We start from the raw sequence: 22,869 nt of genomic DNA on the forward strand, positions 1-22,869 counted from the left end.
TTGGTCAGACTGGAATAGTATTAGATATAGCAATGGGAGATCTATTCCAGACGGATTGGGTTAATGGAGCGGTGATCGAGGACAGGGAGGGGGGTGGAATTTAAAATGAGACCAAAAGCTAATTTTGTCGGTACAATTGCCTTTTCAAATTGCACAAAGTTCAATGTTTTAACTTGATAGATATTTCTATACTTGGTTGAGAACCTAGAAATGAATGTGAATTAGTTAGGCAGCTTATTCATGTTGCACATTCATGTTGACAATTTTTTCATTTTTCTTTCCTTTAATGTGGGTGACAATAGCAACATTTCATGGACAGCAAAACGCCGTGCCTCATCGTTGCAACAAAGTCTGACCTGCATGAAGTTAAACAGGACTACAGTATAACTCCAGCTGAGTTCTGCAACAAACATAAAATGCCACCTCCGCAGAGTTTCACTTGCAACAGTGTGGACGCCCCAAGCAAAGATCTATATGTCAAGCTGACTACTATAGCTATGTATCCGTAAGTACAGAGAACCAAGTCGCCATCGTGCTGCATGAGTAGTTGCCATTCGCATGGATTGCCACCATTAATTATAGACTTAAGCCTCTGTTTTAGTTTTGATCTGGAATAATACAGGAAAGACATTCTGCAAAATCGAAGGAAACAAATTTGACACTGAATATTGTAGAAAAAGATTTCTGACTAAAGTGCAACACTTTAAACGGGGGAATCCTGCCACAAGTAACCAGCAAGGTATTGATATTAAGTTATAACCAGATTTTAAGAATTATTAGATGTAGCAGAGTCGAAGTCTGACCAGTATAATTATTGGAGAGAGAGGGTTGATTTCTGTCATTTCAACTGTGCACCTTATTAATTCCATTCCTCAAGCAGTTGCCACTTCTTCCCGGTTGCTTTTCTGGTATTGGGACTCACTGTTTAAATGGGAACAACAACATTCATTATCATTGACTCTTTCAGGAGATGGTAATTTATATTTGTCATTCGCCCTTCTCCACACAATGTTCTCATATTAGTGCTATAAATTAAGAATGTAGAACTGTAGGTTAAAGGTATTTGCTGAATGTTTTTTTTTCTGTGTTCCAAAGATCTGGCAGAGTTTGCTGATTTGAATAGAATATATTAGAATATGCAGCGCAGAAACAGGCAATTCGGGCCAACTAGTCAATGCCAGTGTTTATGTTCCACATGAGGCTCCTTCTGCCCTTCCTCAACTAAGCCTTCAAACTTTCATAACCTTCAATTCCTTTCCCCCTCATGTACCTATCTAGCTTCCCCTTAAATATATCTATGCTATTTGCCTCAACAGCTCCTTGTTCCACATTCCCACTACTCCCTGTGTAGAGAAATTTCCCTATTTGATCGATTTGTGACTTTTATATTGATGACCCCTAGTTTTGGTCTCCCCCACAAGTGGAAACATCTTCCCTATGTCCACCCTATCAAAACCTCTCAGAATTTTAAAGACCTCTATCAGGTCACCCCTTACCCTTCTTTTTTCAAGGGAAAAGAGTCTGATTACGTTAAGCCTTTCCTGATAGGTATAACCTCTCAGTTTTGGGATCATCCTTGTAAATCGCCTAATAGAGGCTAATCTTTGATGGGCAAAACTGCTGTTTTAACTAGGGAAGATCTTTATTTAAGAGAAGCTGGGGCTGGTGTTTAACGGATTGGAAATCTTATTTTTTTGTAGGGAATTTAGCAGCTGGAAATGGTTCTAATTTACACTGAGAAAGCTGCATGTGATATCCAAAACTGACTTGGTAAAACAAGCAAAGGCTCACTTTTCTCCACCTGAGCAGAAATGTTCTTAACCTGAGCCTAACCTGGGTCGGTTTCTGAGGCGACAAAAAAGAGGAGTTTAAGGATTTGCTGGGGTTGTAGAATTGAGACACGGAGGGAGGGTTAGAAATCAGATCTGTGCCTAATTGTACTGTCCTCTGCCTTGTGTAAAGTTCAGTCAGAATTAACAGTGAATTCCTTGAAATTGAAAGCAGAAGATGGCTCCTGAAAAATGTCACCATTTTTTTTACAAATGAAATTTTGTTCTATAACTTTACAAATCCAGTATAAGTTTGTAGAATACCTGTATTGCCAAGACAACCTAAAACATTACTACTACCCTCAGTGCTGTCCACAGTATGATGTTCTGAGCCAATAGAAAAGTGCGGCTGCAATTTTTCTGCGGAATCCGCTACAAATTCCACCGGACCCACCTCCCACCAGACCCGCCCCCTCCTCTACAAACACCGCTACAAACCTGCACAAACACGGTGAGCTCGGGCCCCAGGATTCTTTGCTGTTGGTTGTTTCCTCAACGCTGCTGCCGTGGCCGGAGCGTCTCTGGTCGTGTATGCACGGTGCAGCGCTAACGGAAAATGGACTTCACTCACCCAGATGCGCTATTGAGATCATGTCTTTTCCCACCCACCGGGTTGTTGGTTAAAGTAATAATTGTTAATAATTGTTTTTGCAACAATCTAATATGTGTTATGTCTTCATGTTTATAGTTTTTAATAACTAAAGTGAAAAAATGTAGCTTGGCAATAAAATGTACCTCTCAATAGGACCAATCAGCCCCCACATTTTCCTGCAGATTTGGCAAAGTTCCCTGCAATTTGGGACAAATATTTCCGCCTTTTTCTATTGGCCCTGGAACTGATGTGGAATTGAGTGCATGCGGAACATTTGGGAAACGTGTAACCAGACTATTTACAGTATGATGGCTGGCATCCAGTTTCAAACTAGTAGAATTAATTGGGGTGACCTGTGATGGGTCAGAAAAACCTTGAAAAATAGTCTTGTTTTTTGTGCGTTGCTTTGAGGAATAGTTGTTCATGCAGTACAGTGTCACAGAGGCTCATCATGTCTTTTTGTTTCTTAAATCTAGGCCGGAGCTGCTTCAATTGTACATCTTTTTAAACAAACCCTTATTATATAAAAAAATCAAGAGTGCTTTTTAAATTTGTTTTCTGCTGTTATTGTGTCTAATCTTTCTCTGAGCAATCCCCTTCGTTCTTGTAGGATGTAGCATGTTGATGTGTTATCTCTCCATTAGGACAGGCTGTTCCACTGCTGTTTCTTAAGCTGAACTTGGGTGTCTTTGCTTTGCAATTAATTTTGACTGGGGTTTAAATCTGCAATCTTCTTACTTTCTGAGTAAAGACTCAACTGCCTTCCTTCTGTGTGTTTCTGCAGCCATGCCCGGTTACGCTGTTTATGCACCTGCAACAGGTGTACATATTGCATCTGTCAGAACTTCCTCAACTCAGACTTGCTGCAGTCTGTAAAGACCAAATTCTTCACCGCAGTTCTTAACAGGTTCTTAATTTTATTTACTGGGTTTCAGAAGGTTTTTTTTGTTGTGTTTTTTTGGGGGGGATAAGATAGGGAAGCTTCAAAAGTCAGCTTCACTCCGCATATCCACTGAATTTTTTAAATATACAAGGATTCAATTAGAGGGACTTTTTTTTAAACAAAAAACACATTTTGCCTGATATATGGGGTAAAAACCTTTGAAGCCATTTAAATGATGGCCATTCAAAAATGCATTCTGACTCAAAAAATTTTTGCTGAGGAATTATCAGTTGCTGTTTGGGCTGTTAGGTATAAGTGGTTGCAAATTTTAAAAAAGAATAGCAGTAAATTTTAAAAAGACTACTAAATGTACACACACACACTGATCAAAGAGGAAAGGATTTGTTTTTATCTGAAAAGTTGCTACACTACATTTTTGGTATTGGCATTGCACCACCCAAACGCCTAACATACAGTATAAATCTACCAGCTTTTCAGAAATATTGGCATCAGTACTTAGGCTGCCTGAACCCACACACTAATGCTTTCCATTAGCTGCAATGTAGAAGCAGCTGACATGCAGCCAATGTATACGATATGAAAGCTTTTGACTCTCCAATGTACCACACCAGTTTCTGACAGGAGAAAAGTTAGTTTTTTTTTAACATTAGAAATTTGACCAGCGGCCAGAGGAGAGCTCAGTCAATGGAGTTAAGTAATCATGTGTAGAGTACTGCTTGCCACAAGCTGGAAACAAGCATTTGAAATGATTTAAGGAGATATCTGTGTCACTTGTTGGCCCTTGACTTGACCTTTGAAGAGGACTAGTTGAGTGATAAATACTGAACCCTAAGATGAATCTAGTTTTGATTTTTAAAATATTGGTTTTTCTCCGTTTTCATTTTGAATCTGCCTTTTTGGAGCTGGAGCAGACAAGTGGGGGTGACCTTGTTAGCATATCTGCTTAAAAGATTTTTTTCAAAGCATTTGGGTTTTTTCTTTAAAGTATTTGGGGAGGGTCCCCTGTAACTAAGATTCTTTGCAAACTGAGGTACATCCACTGGTAAGTACGTGCTACGACCACAGCCCCACTGTATTTTCTAGACTGCAGGATGGTTTTAAACAATAAATGTTAAAATTCCCTCTGTGCTACCTTTAACCATTATAGCCAATAACACGGGATGCAGCAGTAAATGTACAGCTGTTTCATTTCACCCACCCAAACATTTAGACTGAATGGCAAACTGGATATCTTAAATTTGCTCAATACTTACATAAACCCTTAGGAGTAGAGTAGTGTTATCACTTGTAATGACAGCTGCCTGTTCATGCTAACTGCATATTGAGGATAGCCTGCATTCCGTTGGTACTGTAAATGTCCTGTATAAATTTTCTACATAACTGTAAAGTAGGTACATTGAATATCCTCCTTTGTGTAGAAGTCAGTATTTGAGAGAAGGAGAAATTGAGTTGTGGAGGAGCTAGTTCTCCTTGTCAAAGTATCTCTGGTATATACAGCAGCCATATATATGGTATATACATCCTCTGTACAAATTATAGCAGCAGCTATTTATCCTGGATTATAGTATTATAATCCAATAGCTCATCGTTCAGTAAATGTTTTTCAAAACGCCTGGGATAAGTCCTGGATTCGGGTCATAATCCTCTGGTGATATCCCTTCTGTGGAAAGAGAGATCAGGTTTTAAACCGAACAGTTACAAAATTTTTTGCGAAAAGCACATATTAATATCTGTTTATCGTTGACAGACTTGTATAGCTGACTCTCAGTTTAGCCACTCAAGCTCTTGTCACTCACTCAAGGTCTGTAAATCCATACATTTCAAAGAGATTCCTTTTTTTTACCATTTGCCCATTCAGTTTCTCTCATGCCATAAATGACCCCCGTTTGTCAGTAGTCTCCAACAATTGTTCTGAAACTGACGACCACAAGATCTGGTCAGTGAGACTTCTGCCGTTCCTGTTGAGTTGGTGCCTGGCTGAGGTCTTTGCAGAGGCAAAGTAGAAATCAGGAATTCACCACATGAAAGAGATGGAGTGCATTTCAGATGTGCATGCAGTATCTGCCACAACATATCCTTAACCGATTAATCTTACCTGGGCTTACAGAGTAATTGCTTCCAGGTATTTTGTGTAAAAGTCTGAGTCTTTTCCAGTCCTTCAGATCAAAGTAATGCACATTATAAACTAGCCACAAACGAATCAGTGGATATGCCATGAATAAGGCTGCTGTTGAAGAATCTTTAACAAAGTGCAGGGCCCAAAGTACAACCAACTTACTGTTGAGACGTGCTGAAATTTGAATGGTTGTGAGCATGGTAATGTGCAGTTTCATGGTATATGGAGCAGGTATTCCTCACTAAAATTGTAAATACAATAAGGTTATCTTTTGGGGCTAAGGGTATTTCTTTTATAAATGCAAATATGTGTCTTGTTTAATGACAGAGGAGAATTACTTGCAACCACAAGATTAATGTGAAAGAGTTCAAGCCTCATAGAATGCAAATTGCTTTCAGCACTGCTTTTTTTTAAACTAAGTAGAGAAATATATATTTTAAAAGTTATTCAATCAACCAAATAAGCAGTGTCTTACCTATTTAGAAATTACATTAATGCTGGTCAGTTGGTTGTATTAGGCTTCTGCTTGTGATGCTGTTGGCATATTAACAGCAGATGTGAACTTTTCTCACCTCTGGATCTGTTCTGGGAGTTTAAACCTTCATACAAGTCATTACTGTAATAAAAGGGAGTGCTGCCACTTTTCCCTTCAGTTGTATGTTTGTGTCCAAACCATTTCTATGTGTTTCATTTTGGAATCTAGTTGCATTTTATGGTTTTACAGCTTGCGATTTTACAGCTCCTCTCTCCCTCTCATCTCTCTCTCTCCGCATCTCTCTCTCCCTCCCTCTCTCTCCGAATCTCTCTCCCAAGTGCGGGTCACTATCTGCAGTGGCAGGAGCCGGTGGTTGGTTGCGAAGGACGCGGTTGATAAGAGAAGCACTTGCCTTCCTGACAGACTGCAGTAAAGGTTCTGCACGCTGGGTCCTCCCAACCACTGGCTCCTGTGCTACCCTGGGAGGAAGTTCTTCACGGAGGAAGCGGGTTGGAAAGTTGGATGGTCTCAGGCCGGATGTGGCCTGCTGGCTCATGCTGAATACGACCTATGGACCTTTCTCAAATAGGGAATACGACCCAAGGCAGCCAAACGGTTGGACCACCCTGCTAAGTGAACCTTTAATGTCTGAAGGTTTGACTTGAGTTAAATCAGATTTTAAAAAAATAGTGTGTTTATAACTAGGATAAAATAATTAGATTAGATGGTAGATTTTGTTGAAAAGCAGCTACAGGTAGAAAACCCTCATTAAGCTGTCAATGTAATAAATTGTACAGGTGCCGACGGGAGAAAAGACTGAGGTTGACATTCTATCCTTGACCTTGTGGCTCAAATAGTCTAATTAAAAGTAAAGGTGGGGAGAAGAGAAATGCTACAAACTTTAAGAATTTCAGTTTGGAATTTACAGTGTAAATTGTCTGAATTTTAATTTTGTTTGTAATTTTGTCTGATATACTGTAAGGATCAGATTCACGCAACCTCTGTGAATTTAAAAAAGCGTGAAGTTTCCCCTTCAATCAAAGTTGAATTCTCAAAACATGATGGTTTGAATCTCCCACTTTTACTATATCTCAGTGTAAAGTTAATGATTCATTGCATGCCTAGGTTTGGAGAAACATTAGATGATTTCCCTACTTTGTGTACCACATTATACATATACATTTTATAAATCTCATTTTTTATTTTTTTTTAGGTGTCAATTTTCATTTGGGTTTGCATGGCTGGCACTGCTTCTATTCCTCTTGCACTATAATACTTTCTAACTATTGCATTGTCTGGTGTGTCCACTTATTTTTCCTCCACTTGAGTAATATTCTAGATAGGTTTGCTTTCTCATTTAGAGTTGTTTAAGATCCCTGTATATTTTAGTTTATTGGCTGCTTTGGGTACGATTGTTAACAGCTTCAGATTTAATGTTGCATCCTCTAGATTTCTGCAGTAGAATTTCACTTTGACAGATAGTATTTCATGGAGTTTTTCTGCTCTGACAAATTTGATGATGACAATTTCTTCGGCCTGTCTTGTCATCTTATTTCTGAATGTTGACCATGATCATTTGTGATGCGCCCAAGTTCAGCCATTGAGTACATCGATTGGTTAATGATTTTGGTGTCAGATGTTCAATGTTTGACTTGAGTATTTACAAATAGTGCCAGATTTACTATAGAGTATTTTCAGGATAAATATGCTGATCTGCACAACTCAAAGCATTTTTGTTTTTTCTTGATTCTTCTCCTTGCTGCCCTCGGCAGTTACTGCGAATACAATCAGTCCTACTCTCCAGTACAAGATGATTTGGTTGAATAATGCATGAAGAGGTTTTGCTCTTCTTTTTCTTCCTTCCCCTCTACCACTCCCCAAAAATAATATGCTCTGAATTTATTCCACCCCCCAACAAAATCTGATGAGGCTAAAACTTGCCCAGTCCCTGCATGTGGATCCATTAAGGCTGAAATTCAGGCTTTATCCTACTGTGAGTCAAATACTATAACTTTCTTGGACATCGTTTATTTATTGTTCTGTGTATCCATTCAGAAATGCAACTGTCCTCAAAGTGAAATGTTGCTCTAACTGCTTGAACACATACCAGCTGTGGAATCAAGACAAGTTTACTGTCCTTTAACTCGTGGCTGTTGCTTGTTGTGAATTAATTCTTCAAACTCCATTTAACTATAATTTGTTAAACGGCTAAAGCATCCGTGTTCACATTTCTGCTTTCCCGGCCTCTCTGCCTTACTGGCCATTGAGCAGACTGCTCAGTGCTGCTTCTGTCATTATCAGCTGTTGCTCAAAGCTTATAGTGCCAGTAATCTCCTGGTCACAACTAGGATTATTCCTAACTCACATATAATACAACCTCTAACTTTCAGCAATGCTTTCCAGTTTGAATTGACCAGGCATGAGAATGCTCAGTTAGCATGTGGCTAATTCTTTATCCATTGCGTTGATATTAAATCCTTAATGGTTATTTGGCAATAACAAAAAAGGGATTATGGGTTATCAAAATAGCAGGTGACTAAAAGACCTGATGGATGTGTGGTTCTGTCAAACTGGTGTTTGAATAGTTTGACCAACCTGTTAAAGGAACATTTAGCAATGCCGTTCTCAATCTACACGATAGTGATACATTTTGAGGTTTGAGATCTGTTTAAATTGTTCTCACAAATTACTTGCAACTTAGCCACATGCACGTCCTCCTCCTTAAAGCCCATGACTAGAAGCTTATGTAGTACTAACATGGTAATCCATGTTCTTTCTCTTCTGGATTTCATCTACCTCCAGGCAAATATCAAGGGCATTTTACATGGCATCAGGTGGTTGATCAAAGCACATGCTATCAATGTGACCCTGCCAAATCATGCCCTCCACATCTCATAACTACCCCTCGTCCAATTGCTGCAAAGTTAACATGCTAATCAAGAATCGAACTGAAGCAATATTTCCAAGATTTAATCGCGTGTGCTTACTTTCGCTGGAATGTGCCCTTAGTGGTACCTCTTAGTTGTGGATCTACCCACTGCAAACACCTCTTATTAAAAAAGTACTTAAAAATAAATGGAATGAGTTGCAATAAGAATTGCAGATATCCAAATGCTTCACTTTGGAAAGAGAACATTCTATGCTATTGTGAAAGGCTGTTTTAAGCTCTAAGTGCACAGGACTACAATTCGGCTATTCCAGTACCTAATGTTGGTGTTGTTGAAAAACAGTCCCGTTAGGTGTATTCGCGTGCTGTTTTGAGCCATGTTATGAACTGCACACTGTATGCATGTGTATATATAAGGTTAAAAGACCAAGTAGCCGAGTTGGGTGCCATGCTGTTGGCAGACGAGGAAAGCAGTCTCGTTCACCAAGTGCACGCCGTGAGCTTTGTTGAAGATTCCATCTTCATGGAGTCGTCTGTGGCTCCCGCTTTACACCTTGAAGACAGGTAACTACAGTCAGTGATTGCATCACATCCAAAAAATACCTGGGTGCGTGTTCAACATCTCCTGATGAACAGGAGTGTGATTTATAAATTGGCTCATCTGTCAGTCTTCGGTGATTTTGTAAAAATTGTTTATTAATCTTCTAACCATAACACAGAAGGAGGAACGTCTTGCTTTTATCACACACTTGGGACTGCTGACTGACGAGTTTAAAACCTGGCTCTGAAACACCAGCTGTGTCCCTGGACAGAAGTCTGACTCTGAATGACAATGCTTGGCTATTGCAGGCATTTCCAGGGTAGGAGGGTTGGTACATTTCTTCCTTGAAATTCAGCAAGATGTTGAAGAGGAGCTAAGTATTATTGTGGGAGGAAATTCGTGTGGAAGCCAGTCCCTCAATGGGTTGATGCACCAATGGAAAGAGAAGATGCACATTAGTATGTACTATTCCCCATGGTCAGAGCCTCTTTATCAAACAACGTGTATCTAAAAGGAATCAGATTAATTACAAACGATAAGGGGACTATTCTTTTACCAATTGTTATCATAGAGTAAAAACTGGCTGAGCTGTAAATCCCCCTTCTGGTAATTCTCCGAATGAGATGAGCTGGTGGGAAAGAGGAGAAAACAAGAGCACGGAAATTAGTGTTGCAGATATTTAAGAAATATTCATTATATCTTGTCAGAGTAAAGCAGTTTGCTTTATAATATTGCTGACAATGATAATGCATTGTTTGTTGGTGTTCCTCAATAGCTGAGTCAGATTAGTATTGTATGATTATTGTTCAATTGAGTCCAGCCTTTGTGTCGCGTATACAGTATTTACCCATATTACAAACTCCGTACTGTGGATAAGAAATTACGTTTTGAAAAGTTAATGGTATTTTGACATTTTAAACTATTTTGGTGGGTCGGGTGGTATTGCAACAGATTAACCAAGAGCCTCTTTGCACAAAATGATGAATTGGAAAGGATGTTCAGAAGTGGTTCAATAATGGTCGCTGTAACTGACTTGCTGAAGCTGTCGTACTGTGAGGAGTTGGCTCAGTGCATGTTCAGTAACCATCTGTCGTGTCGCCAGTAACTTGGCGGGTTCACTGTTTGTGTTGTGGCCTCACATCCCAGTTACACTGCTACAGAGCATGTCTGCTGTCCTTGTGCCATCATCGCTTCACTCAAAATCAAACTGATCATCCTAATGTACTTGCCTATTCAAACCAAAGTTATGTCAACCGCTTGGCTTTTTTAAAAATAAACTCTTTCTGCGTTAACATCTATCCAACCTATCTAGTTTGTTCGTAAGCACTACTAATGGAATTGTTTTTGATGTTAGATTTCAATTTCACTTTGTTCTACTCCCAATTCTTTCTCCTTTCACTTTCAGGCACACAACTCAGGCTGACCTGAAGAGCTCGACCTTCTGGCTTAGAGCAAGTCTCGGAGCCACAGTATTCGCTGTCATAGGATTTGCTGTGTACAAAGCACTACTGAAACAGCGGTGATTGTAATGGAAACTGAATCGTTCGCTCGCGGTTTCAGTTTTCTATTGCGTCTGAAGAGTCTGCGAAGGATATCTCTAGCAATGTTATTTTAATATGCAATTGTATTCCTGCAACCTGGGTGGGGGTGGGAAAGCAAATAATTGTGTTTTTTTCATCTGAAGGTCAAGCTGATGCAACCTCTACCAACACAATGCAGAGTCGTCTCGACTCTCCTCCAGTTTAAGAATCTGTTTTGGACTTGGCATTGCATGGGTATCAGTGAGCGATCTCTGTAGGAATCCTTTCAACCAAGAACAATTCAAAACATCAGATGCCCAAAAGGGATTTAATTGTGTATATAGTGTAAATATGCAAAACAGCAGTATAACGTTACCCTGGATACCTGATAGTTACAGAGTCTACACATGTTACGTGTCACAGTGATTGTTTCATGTAGATCTTTAGAAGGTATCCACAGGTCAAGCTTGCCTGGTAGCTTTAAACAAAAACTGATGGGAGTTTTATTTATTATTTAGAGATTTTAATTTTGAGGATGCACATCTGCACCAATAAGAGATTGAATTCTCAGGATTTCAGCATGCACGGAAATGCGATCACTGTTTTACCCCTCCTGTACCTCTGCTTGCTTTGGGAACGAACGTAATTACTCGTATACCCTAAATAAGCCAACAGTTACCATAAGGCGGGGGAAGTATTGTATTACTGTTGGTGCTTCCCCTTCTCTCCCCTACCCTTTCACTGTTATTTTTATAACCTTTTTGATAAAAAAAAACACAGGCAAGGTGGCCAAGGTTCTGTTACAATCTCCGAATGCTGCAGATCTTTCAAGTCTCCCCAGGATCTTTGTGCACAGAGAGTAAAATAAGAGCGTTTTTACTGCTGTAAACTCTACTGTGTTGTAATGCGAAGATGGTGCATTTAATACTTTCTTATAGCTTAGTACTTGCATGCTTCGCAGTAACTCTTCTGCAGTTAGCTTTAATATATTGAACATCCTTGTCATTTCTGTTGGAATTAAGTTTTTCCCCCTCCCTCTGTGTTAAAGAAAAAGCTGCTACACCTCAGGCATTCTGGACTTTTTCAATCATTTCAATAAATACCTATAACCTGTATCAGACACTTCTCAATTTTTTTGTAACGCGTGCAATCTTTACGGATCCTCTCCTCATGCTTGATTTTTAACACATTCAATGTGGTTCAATGGCTTAAACACACTGGCCCTTTTCAAATTAACAATATATTCACTTTACAATATATTCTGTGAAGCACTTTGTCTCAATGACGTGATAAGGCACTATATCAAATCCAAGGATTATTATAACTGCGTGACCTGAGTTTGAACGCAGCAAACTCTAAGAAAGGAACTTTTGTCGGTAGGCACACATCAACAGCAGCATTGACTTGTAGTTATCGCCTTTCACCAAACACTTTCAAAGTGGGCTGAATGACCAGGAAGTTCAGTGTTGAAATCAATAGATTGGGGAAGTAGCTTATCTTACCATTGTTCCGTATAATGGAAGTGGTTTGCCTGTGTGATGAGGAAATCCAGTCTGATATCAATTTTCTCTAAACTCCCAGTGAATTTGTTTTGTTCACAATTGTTTCTAAATTATGTATTTTCCATTTTTATTCACTGTCATTTCCTCTCAGTTGCATTTGAACCTTCACTAAAGCACCTTTTTGGCCAAAAGTTTTGTAAATCTGTGTTTGTAGCCTTGAGTTTTTTTTTAAATGTTTCTCTTGTACAAACTTCTGATGCAAAATAGCATGATGGAGCTGTTGGCTTTATACGGCTTTGCAGAGCAAAAGCAAGTAACTAAGGAAGTTGTACTTAAAGCCTCACTTGTCTCCTTCAAGACCTGTCTCGAGACCCTACTCTTGAACCGTGCCTTTGATTACCCCGACCCTCCACCCCTCGTGAGCCCAACCCCCAACTCAGGTTCAAATCTCTAACTATCCAGCACCTTGGGACGTCCTCCTGATGTGAAAGGCGCTGTAAAAATGTGTTCTGTTACAAAGAACGCTCCAAGACAGTGAGGAACTGTGGTGCACTGGACTGAAGTGGGCTATTAGCGCCCTCTGCTCACCCCCTTCCCTGCCCCCAACCTTGGGAGAATAACCGCCAATTGGTAAAGCGGTGTGTTTTTTTGAGCATTGCAAAATTCAGCACAAAGGTTAATTGCTTAATGAAAACCCACAAGGAAATGATATGTCAAATTAAGTTGGATTGCCTGGTTCTGCAGGGGCGGAACCTAGCACAAGGGACACACACAGGCACACACACACACACATACCTGGGAGCAGGAAGCAAAGGGCTGTGAGAGACACAGAGAAGCATTTTCCTTTGAGCCGAGGCTTTAATTCCAACCCTGACTTGCACCCGGCCATGGCAACGGATGAGAACACACACAACCTGTTTTTTGAAAGTTTTCTGAAAAAACGAAAAGATAAAATGGTAAAAAAAAGTAGATTATTCCCCCAACTCTCTTCAGCTGTTCACATGCAACCCATGCGATTCACCAGTAAAGTGAGCTGTGAAAGAACATAGGTTAAATAAAATCTGTCACTGTGGACTTTCAGGTAACGATATCGCTGTCTCTCTCTCTCCAGAGGTTTACCTGGTCAACCTACTGGTTCAGGCTCCAAAACACCACCTTATTTTTCTTCACTCGGAAAGAATCTGAGGCGGTGAGTACATTGATATCAAAATCTCCTTTACCTTCTGTGACTGTCATTCTGATCACTATGTGAGTCCTTAGATAACGTCTGATTATTTGATCTCTTTCTAGTGTCACCTCCGGGGTCAGTACTACATCTACATGGTGAGTTTGTGCTGGAGATCCTGTCTGTTGACTTGGCATTGCTAGGAGGTCCAGAGACCTTCCATTCCCCTACTTGGATTGAAGTCTTGAAATCAGTCCTGGTGCTAATTGCAATACAGTAATAATCCTTACCTTTGATAAAGCGCCTCACGTTAGGAGGACATCTCAAAGCGTTTGGCACGATATACTATGAAGTGTAGTGACTGTATTTTGTAATAGTAATATAATAATCCTTGCATTTGATATAGCGCTTTTAATGTCTACTCGACGACTCAAAGTGCTTCACAGAATACGCTGTAAAGTGAATTGACCGTATATTTGTCGGTGAAACGCGGCAGCCAATTGCGCACAGCAATGTCCCACAAACAGTCGTGGATTGAAAATGACCAATTTTATTATTGTTTTGTTTTGGAGGGATTATTATTAGGCTCTGTGTGGAGTAAGGAAACTTGCCCAAGGTTTCGCCCTCTGCCTGGAATTGAACTCAGGTGTCTCGCTTGCAAGGCGAGTGCTCCAACGACTGAGCCACAGGACTCCACAAAGCGTCCACTAAAGTAGTTAAATCTAACTCTACCCCCAAGGTCATGGTACTGAATCCTGTTAACTGATTTGGTCTTCAAGCTATATTTATAGCTACATTCTGCTCCTGCTTCCATTCCTCTGTTACTAATTAATTAGTGAAAATTGTAGGTGAACAGCTATTGTTTCTCAGCTCCGCTGATTGCTCAGTTGATAAAGCCACTGCCTAATGTAAATAAATATCTACGCTTTTAGCGTAGATAATTCCGATAATTTCCAGAAATTTCTACGATTGGAATACATTACAAATTCATTAGAAAATTACATGTCTAATTTCACATCAGGAGGACTTTGCAGGCGCTGGACAGTCAGGGATTTGGCCCTGATTGGGGAGGGTGGAGGGTAGGAGGGAGGAGCGAGGCCGTGGAAGGTTTTGAAGACGAGGATGCAGATTTTGAATTCTATCCTCTGGGGGAATGGGGAGCCAGTGCAGCGGGTGAAGTTGGGGGTGTTGGATCACGGAACCTGGTGCAGGAGAGGACATGAGCTGCAGAGTTCTGGATCATCTGCAGCCTGTGGGGGGAATAGTTGGGAATAAGTGTGCAATAATGCAATATGGAGGTAGACTGACTATACAACGACAAATACCATTTATAAAATTGCACTATCCTTTCTAAACCTTTGTTAATCAATTAACCTATCTGACAACAGGTTCAGTCCGTGAGGGAAACCAAAACAATGAACCACGACTATCCATTTGAGATCGTCATGAAAAATGGGAAGAAGAAAGTGCTTGTAAGTCACTCATAACTTTAGAGAATTAAAATTCACTTATTCCTCTCCAGAAAATTGTCAAAGAATTGCAGACTTTAGAATAATAACCCTAGCATTTTGATATACGTCATTGAGATGTCTCAAAGCGCTTCACGGAATATATTGTAAAGTGTAATGACTGTGTATTGTGTGGGCGAAACGTGGTAGACAATGGCACACCGCAGTGTCCCACGAACAGTTGTGGATTCCGTGAACAAATTTGCTTTTCTTTTTAAGAATTATTACCCCCAGAAAGTGATCCCCCAATCGATCAATAACTGGGTTCCTACTTACTGCTTACTAAACAGAGGCATGTAGAGTAAGGAAACTTGCCTAAGATTTTACCCCGCCCGTGAATTGAACCCTGGTCTCTCGTTTGTGAGGCAAGCACACTAAGCACCTCACTACGGGCCTATATGGTGTTGATTGTACCATTGAGGAACTAGCATCAGGATTTGCATTATTTAGTTCCTCTTTCAAGATTGGTGCAACTCTCCTCTCTTCCATTTCCTCACATGGTCATTGGTTTTGACAAAAAGTTACAGTACAGAGGGTATTTATTTGGAATTAATGGGGAATGTTGTTTGTGGACAGAGGGAGGGAAGCCAGTGGAGGAGGGATTAATGTCCTGAGGTTTTGTTTGGGAATGTTTGGAGGTTGAAGAATATTTATTTTGGAGGTTAGAGCTCTCGCCTCGCAAGTGAGAGATCTGGGTTCGATTCCCGGCACGGCAAAACCTTGGGCAAGTTTCCTTACTCCACTTGCCCAAGGGATTATTATCCCTCAAGAAAAAAAAACAATAATAAATTGGTCACTTCAATCCACGACTGTTTGTGGGACACTGCTGCGTGCAATTGGCTGCTGCGTTTCGCCCACAAATATACGGTCAATTCCCTTTACAGTGTATTCTGTGAAGCGATTTGAGACGTCTGGAAGACATGAAGAGTGCTATTTCAAATGCAAGGATTATTATTTTTATCCAGAATTTTCATGAGACTAAGTTACTGGAGGCCATGACAGGGCAGATTGTATATAACAACAACAAAAACAAATTATATTTATCTAGCGGGAAGTCATCCCAAGCCCAAGACGCTGGACAGTTAAGGGTTTGCACCCGAGCTGCAGGTTGAAATCAGGAGGGGTGGGTGGAGGGTGTGGTTGGTGGGGTGCGGGGTGTTAGAGGGGTATAGGAGTGTGGCCGAAGGCACAGTCAAAGAGGAAAGTCTTGAGATGGGTCTTGAAGAAGGTGAGGGAGGGGGTGAAGTGGAGGGAATCAGGGATGCTGTTCCAGAGAGCGGGGGATAAAAGCTGTAGCCCCGACAGCCGATGGTGGGGTGGGGAATATGGAGCAGGTCTGCCAGACGGGGGAAGCGGGTTTCACAAAACCTTTTGCCTTTTCATGTATTCTTCTGTAAAGTTAAACCAACCCTTTGATACAGTGGAAGCCTGGATCCCATCACACTGAGCGAAGACTGGCCTGAGGCTTGCTCCTCATTTGATAGACCAATTGATCAGCCTGAACCGCAAAATTCAACGGAGAGAAGTGGGAATATGAACGTAAAGAACCTGCTGTTGATGCTCATTGCGGTGCTGAAGCCCTTGATTGGCTTGTACGTTTCTGGTGCCTTTTGTAAATTCCTGTTGATTATTTCTCTCTGTCAGGCTGCAACCACCTCTGAATTACGAGCGGTTTGGATGGAGTTCCTGTGGAAAGCAATGCAGCTTCCTTGGCCAGGGAAAAAGCATTCCGCTTGCAATTGGTAAGAGAATTCACACCTCACAGTTCTGAAACATTTTTCACAATTGTGCAGCAAATCCTTGCATTTTATTGATTCTGTTCCCCACCTTCCACCATCACAATTCGTTCCTTTGTTGACCTCAAGGTCAAACTTGAGCACTAAAACCTCAACGTGTGAGGTGTTCTCTGGTCAAGTATACACCTGGTTATTTCTGACACCAGAATCGGCACCAGAGGAATAGGAAGTGATTGATTGAGGGTTGGTCATGGCTCAGAAATAGCCCTTCGTTCTCCTTGTATCATGGAAACCGTCTCAGCATAAAACATGGGAGACACAGAACACAAAGTACTAGTGTGAGCAGAAGTCAATAAGTCTAAATTGTATTTCATCACAGGATTTCTTAGTGTCTGAAACAGGGCCTCTTTCCAGTGTACGTCACACTGACCCACAGGAAATCCATTCTGCTGCAAACTACTTCTGGAGCCAACTTCCTGCGGGGCAGTGTGACAAACTTCCTGTCACCAATTTTGCACCTTGGAATCATTATTAAGGAATCACATTACGTAATGCCAGTTTGGATTGTATAGGTGCAGGTATATGAGGGGGGGAAAGACTCACACATGAGTGTGTGTGCATCCTCGTATGTGTGTATATCCGTGTGTGTGCATTATATTATATATTTACTATAAATATTCTCTCTAACTTTGCTGATGAATCTCTTTGAAAAAAATAAAGTAAAACTGTGCCGTGTTCCCCAGGCACGACATCCCCCTCCTGATGGAAAGAGCTGAGATGTGTTGCCCTGGGAAAGAGGGAGGTTCTTCGGGATATGCTGATGGCCAGAGCAGGCAACTTGGCTCCCTCACCTCCAACGATTCCTCCGCAGACTCCCAGAAATCTTCCCTCCAGTACTTGGATACCTCGGGTCAGAATCTAATCTGTAATAGAGAGAAGAGAGGAACTTGTTACTGAACTGATGGAGGCACGGTGGGAGGGGAGGGTGCCTGCACAAGTAATTTGCAATGGCCTCGTTTAATTGTCTCAATGTCTCATTGCAGTCGATGGTTACTCTGTGGAAAGAAAAAATGTGGCATCATCCACTGCAGAGGAGGAGGACAGAGATTATGAAATAGTACTTCCAGATTTAGAAGGTGATACAAAACTTCACAGATTCTATGTTTTGAATCTCACTTAATATTAATAATAATAATAATATCCTTGCATTTGATACAGCGCCTTACCAGGTCATCGAGACATCTTAATGCACTTCACAGGATATACTGTAAAGTGAATTGACTGTATATTTTATATGTTAAACCTGGCAGCCAATTGTGCCCAGAATTGTTCCACAAACAGTCATGGATTAAGTGACCATATTTTTTTTAAGGGATTAATATTGCCGGAAAGGGCTTTTTGGTACTAATTTGGTAGATGAAATGTGGTACTAATCCCACTCCCCTCTCTCCACTCCTTCCCCCAAATGTCAACATTTGTCCAAATGAAAACCTTGAATTATCTGGAATGAATTCTAGCACAACCTCTGCTGCACCATAGTAGCATTGCCATCTCCTGCACCTTCTGACCAGATTTACTGCCAGATTATCAACAGTTTTGGCAGTTGGGCATTCAGCATCTCTGCTCCCACACTCTGGAACTCTATCGTACAATCCCTCCGCCTCACCCCTTCTCTTGTCTCCTAGAAAGTCCTGTCTAAAATCCTTCCTCTTCAGCCACCCTCACCCACTCTGCCCTCCTCCAACTCCCAGTTTGGGTCCAAAACCCCTGATCCATAGCCTTGGGATGTCTTTCCAACGTGAAGGGCGCTATAAAGTGTGATTTGTTGTTGTTCTATGTTATTGGCTCACATTCATAATAAACAGGTTTGATGAGGAACTGAATTGAGACGATCAAATCTCGTTCGATGGAGACTTTCAAATCCTCAGTCTGAGTTGGAATCAATCATGGGTTCCGGGGGAGGTGTTCAATGCGTTCCACCCATTCCGCCATTTAATCTTTTGTCTTTTTGTTATGTCTGTATCTTATTCACTTTCAAATACAATAGTTGAATGGCAGCCAGAAAAAGATAAGATAAAGTCAGCGGGAACGTCTGACACAGCAACTCCAGTGCCAGCAAAGTATCAGAGTACACAAGATAAGAGACTATTAGACTTCAACACTATAATCCAGAGCCCACAGGACCATAACTCAGGATGAGGCCATAAATGTTGAAGAGAAATAAAAAAACAATGTTGGAAAGGGAGAGGAAACTGACCTGTTAAAACTAATTGTAATTATATTCAGTTGCTAATGTTGATTAATTAAGATTTCAATCCATTTTGCTCGCTGATCAATGCCCTTTTATTTTAACAGCAGTCTGCAACATCTACGATGTTCCCAAATCCTCCATTGGCGTATCAAAGACTCCCGTTAAGGGATTTTAATTTCCTCTTTTTCTGATTTAGAAATAGTTTGAGGTTGCAGGGGGCAGACAGTAAGGTTGGCATTCTCAAGGGATGAGATCATGTGCCTGAGAGCCTCTACCTCACGTGAAGGTTGTTGTCATTCTACACCACAAACCTCTCTCGTGATCCATTTTCATAGCTGTCCAGTAGGTTGATGGGCGATTTCATTGTTACAAGAATCATTGAACCATCCCTTACAAGAACAACTTGCATTTATATAGCGCACTTCACGTGCGGCAGCATCCTGGAGCGCTTTATTACTACACTGAGGCAAGGGTGGGTAATTGGGTGAGGTACAGATCAGTCATGATCTTATAGAATGGTGGAACAGACTTTGAGGGGCTGGGCTTGCGTTTATTACTTATGTTTCTGTTTTGTTGCTCAGTATTATCTCAGCATTATTTGAATCGAGGCTGAACTGAGATATTAATGTGTTGCCCCTATGTTTGCCCATCTTCAAGGTTCTGCTCCTGAAGCTCCGTTAAGCCCCAACACCAGATCAGGGTTATTAGACGAGATCATTTCAAACTGTACAAGTTGCACCGTCCACTGGCTGGGTTCTGTGGACACAGAGTAAGTTATTTAGACATCTATTTATTTAGAGATTTGGAGAATTATTAATGTATTTATTAATGTATCTTTTCCTCTTCCTCAGGAATGCTACAAAGCAACCATCCGAGAGCCAGCCATAGAGAACAGAGCCTCAGGGTGAAATGAAATAGCTTTCATGTTAGTTTGTAAACCACGCTGGCCGTGTAGTCAGAACCCGCTGCCAGATACAGTCACAAAGTCCTGTTAATATGAACATGGAAACAGGAGGAGCTCATTCAGCCCCTCGAGCCTGTTCCGCCATTCTATAAAATCATGACTGATCTGGACCTCAACTTCAATTACCTGCTCTTGCCCCAAATCCTTTGATACCCTGGCCTAACAAATATCAGTCATTTGGGGGAGAGAGGTCCAGTTTTTTCCACTGTCCTTTGTGTGAATAAACTGCTCTTGATGATAATACAGTGACAGAGATCAGCACAGCCACTCCTAAATGAGCTCTGTGATGATAAGGTTTTATAAAATCACAGTTTATGATGTTATGGCCATTCAGCCCATCCTGTGCACAATGAATCTGTGAGAGTTATCCAGTCATTCCCAAGTCCCTATCCTTTCTACATACCCTTTTTTTCAGATATTTGTCTAATTCCCTGTTAAAAGCTAATGTAGATTCTGCTTCAATTCAGGAGTTGGTAAATCAATCCATGTCTCAACAATGATCTGTTTGTAAAAAAAACAACTTACAGATGTGTATAAATAGCTCCTCTTGTGTTTTTTTTTATCGTGGTTCTCTCTGTCACTCACTCTATTCCAGACTTGTGTAAATACAGATTGTACAGTAACTAGATTTCCTGGAAAAAGGATTATTAGATTTAAAGTGGGAACAGATTATTGCTGTAAAACGTTTGGAGGATTAAAGCATTTACTGTGTTTTGACTGATCCAGAGCATTTTATTCCCTTTTTTCTTTATAAGGGCTAGAGAGTGTGGAGAGTGAATATTGGACAAGAAACAGAATTCTTGAAGGCAGAAGGGGATCATTTGGCCAGGTGTTAATCAAATATAAATAAATCCTTGCATCTGATATAGCACCTTATCATCTTGTCAATATGCCTCCAAGTGCTTCACAGGATACAGTGTAAAGTATAGTAACTGTATTTTGTGGGCAAACTGCACGCGGCAGTGTCCCAATAACAGCCATGGAGTGAGTGGCCAATTTTATTTGGGGGATTGTTGGCCGGAGCAGCGAGAGAGAGAGAGAAACTCCCTTCTCTTTTCGAACATTTCCACTGGATCTTTAACTTCCACCTGAACAGGCAGATAGGAACCTCGGGTTAATTCACTTTACAGTATATCGTGTGGAGCCGTTGAGGCGACTCGAAGACGTAATAAAGTACTATATCAAATGCAAGGATTATTATTATTATTCAGTTTTCACCTCTGAGGCTTCCATCTGTGATGATTACAGAGAATTGAATCATCTATAACATGCACAGTTCTACTCATTTCAGTGAGTGCATTTTCCATTTCCTTTTCCATGTGTAGGTGGGAGGCATGGAATTCTCAGTTTGGTTTGGAGACTGTTAAGCACAGTGATGGATTTCCACATGTGTTAGACACCAGGCTGACTGGAAAAAATCCTAATAAATATAAAGAGTTTCTTTCCCCTGAGGAGTGGGAGAAGGAGACAGAGAAAGAGATTATTCCTACAATCACATTCCATGTTGATGGCCGGGAGCTGCCCAGCAGGAATCCCAGGGAACACAGGAGTTTGCACGCTCTCAACTGCAACCGGGCGTTACTGAGCTGGGGAAAAAGCAGGATCAGGACAGAGCTGGGATTCATCCCGGTCAGGAGGAGGGGAGCAGGGCTTAGGCCCCCAGAAGGTAACCGGTCTCTCACAGTGCCCTCTAGGGAGGGAGTGTTGTGGGTGAATGTACCAAACCAGAGGTGATTGGTGTTAGTCAGCAGGTTGTGATGTGACAGTGAGACGGGGGGAGGTGGAAATATCCTGTTTGTGATCTGAGGTTCGGATTTTCGACGTTTCGTTTTAACTTAAAAAAAACTGCATATGAACAGCGTGATTGGTGGATGGAAAGCGTTGACTTGTTGTACGCACGTATATGTGTGTGTGTGTCAGGGGGGAAATGGGGCCGATGTGGTGAGGACAGGGTTTGGCTGTGATGGGCACGGTATCCTGAAGCCTCACACACACAGAATAGTAAAGGTGGCAACTTGTACCTCAAGAGGGGTTCCCTTTGACCGGTAACCCAGTACAAGCCCGTGTCTTTGGTGTGGGTGCGAAGGGATGGGGGAACATAGTAACACAGGAATTGCTAAACAAAAAAGAACCAAGGTCCATCTAGTTTGCCTTCTACCGTCCTGGTAGTCTCTTCCTACAATCCTGAGTGAAAAAAAATTATTTTGGAGGGTTATTATCACCAATTGGCTAACAACCAGGTTCCTACTCACTGCTGGGAAAACAGAGGTGTGTGGATTAAGGAAACTTGCCTAAGGTTTTGCTCCACTTGGGATTGAACCCGGGTCCTCTTGTTTGCAAGACGAACGCACTAACCACTACGCTACAGTCACTCCACGCCTCTGTTCACCTAGCAGTAAGTCTGTGTTTTTCTGAGCCCGGAGTTCGACTGGGCGGTGTGGCTGCGGTTCTCCACCCCATCTCCAGACATCCGAGCTGGGCCTGCCCACCCCAGCTCTGTGGCTCCCTTGGGTAACGTGCTGGTGGGCATCACCCTGGGTGACCTCCTCCTCAGAAACCACGAGCAGAGGCTCCAGGATCAGCTGATCTGTGCATCTTCCTCACCCTCTACCTGCTCTTCGTCTTCCTCACCATCCACTGGAACACCTTCACCTACATTAAGCTCCCCCCCCACACCCATGATCAGGTGGGGTTAGCCCCGGGAGACCGTCCCAGAACCACCCACCCCCAACTGCTGATCTCCGTCACTGTATCATCATCAGGCAAACACAGACACGTAAGACGTACCCTTCTCCCCCAGGACCACATTCAATTTGGCTGTTTAAATAGTCCTTGCCTCTGACACACCACCCACCCTTTGGAACTCCAACCCCCTTCGC

The 22,869-nt window shown here is 41.5% G+C and overlaps 2 protein-coding genes across 5 annotated transcripts in view; both read left to right on the forward strand.

Moving 5' to 3' along the window:
* The window catches only part of rhot1a (ras homolog family member T1a), a 34,240-nt gene extending 22,261 nt beyond the window's left edge, over positions 1-11,979 (forward strand). Inside the window, exons 18-21 of one of the 3 annotated variants that reach the window (XM_042342357.1) lie at positions 303-505; positions 3,206-3,328; positions 9,221-9,367; positions 10,750-11,979. In XM_042342357.1, the coding sequence (XP_042198291.1) occupies positions 303-505; positions 3,206-3,328; positions 9,221-9,367; positions 10,750-10,867 (591 nt within the window). In that variant the 3' untranslated portion in view covers positions 10,868-11,979. The remainder of the gene's footprint in view (positions 1-302; positions 506-3,205; positions 3,329-9,220; positions 9,368-10,749) is intronic. The other 2 variants (XM_007888437.2, XM_007888438.2) reach the window with 2 other exon arrangements.
* An 886-nt stretch (positions 11,980-12,865) lies between these two features.
* On the forward strand, positions 12,866-20,838 carry LOC103175409. Of its 2 annotated transcripts, none has more exons than XM_007888435.2 (9): positions 12,866-13,322; positions 13,478-13,555; positions 13,657-13,689; positions 14,920-15,003; positions 16,684-16,781; positions 17,519-17,685; positions 17,819-17,911; positions 19,684-19,795; positions 20,746-20,838. In XM_007888435.2, the coding sequence occupies exons 1-9, from the start codon at positions 13,254-13,256 to the stop codon at positions 20,765-20,767; spliced, it is 756 nt and encodes a 251-aa protein (XP_007886626.1). In that variant the 5' UTR covers positions 12,866-13,253; the 3' UTR covers positions 20,768-20,838. The 2 variants fall into 2 exon arrangements, with proteins under 2 accessions (XP_007886626.1, XP_007886625.1); XM_007888434.2 differs by lacking the exon at positions 20,746-20,838 and adding an exon at positions 19,878-20,711.
* The last annotated feature ends 2,031 nt before the right edge of the window (positions 20,839-22,869 follow it).

The sequence above is a fragment of the Callorhinchus milii genome, unplaced genomic scaffold (assembly GCF_018977255.1).
Source record: "Callorhinchus milii isolate IMCB2004 unplaced genomic scaffold, IMCB_Cmil_1.0 Scaffold20, whole genome shotgun sequence".
Taxonomy (NCBI): domain Eukaryota; kingdom Metazoa; phylum Chordata; class Chondrichthyes; order Chimaeriformes; family Callorhinchidae; genus Callorhinchus; species Callorhinchus milii.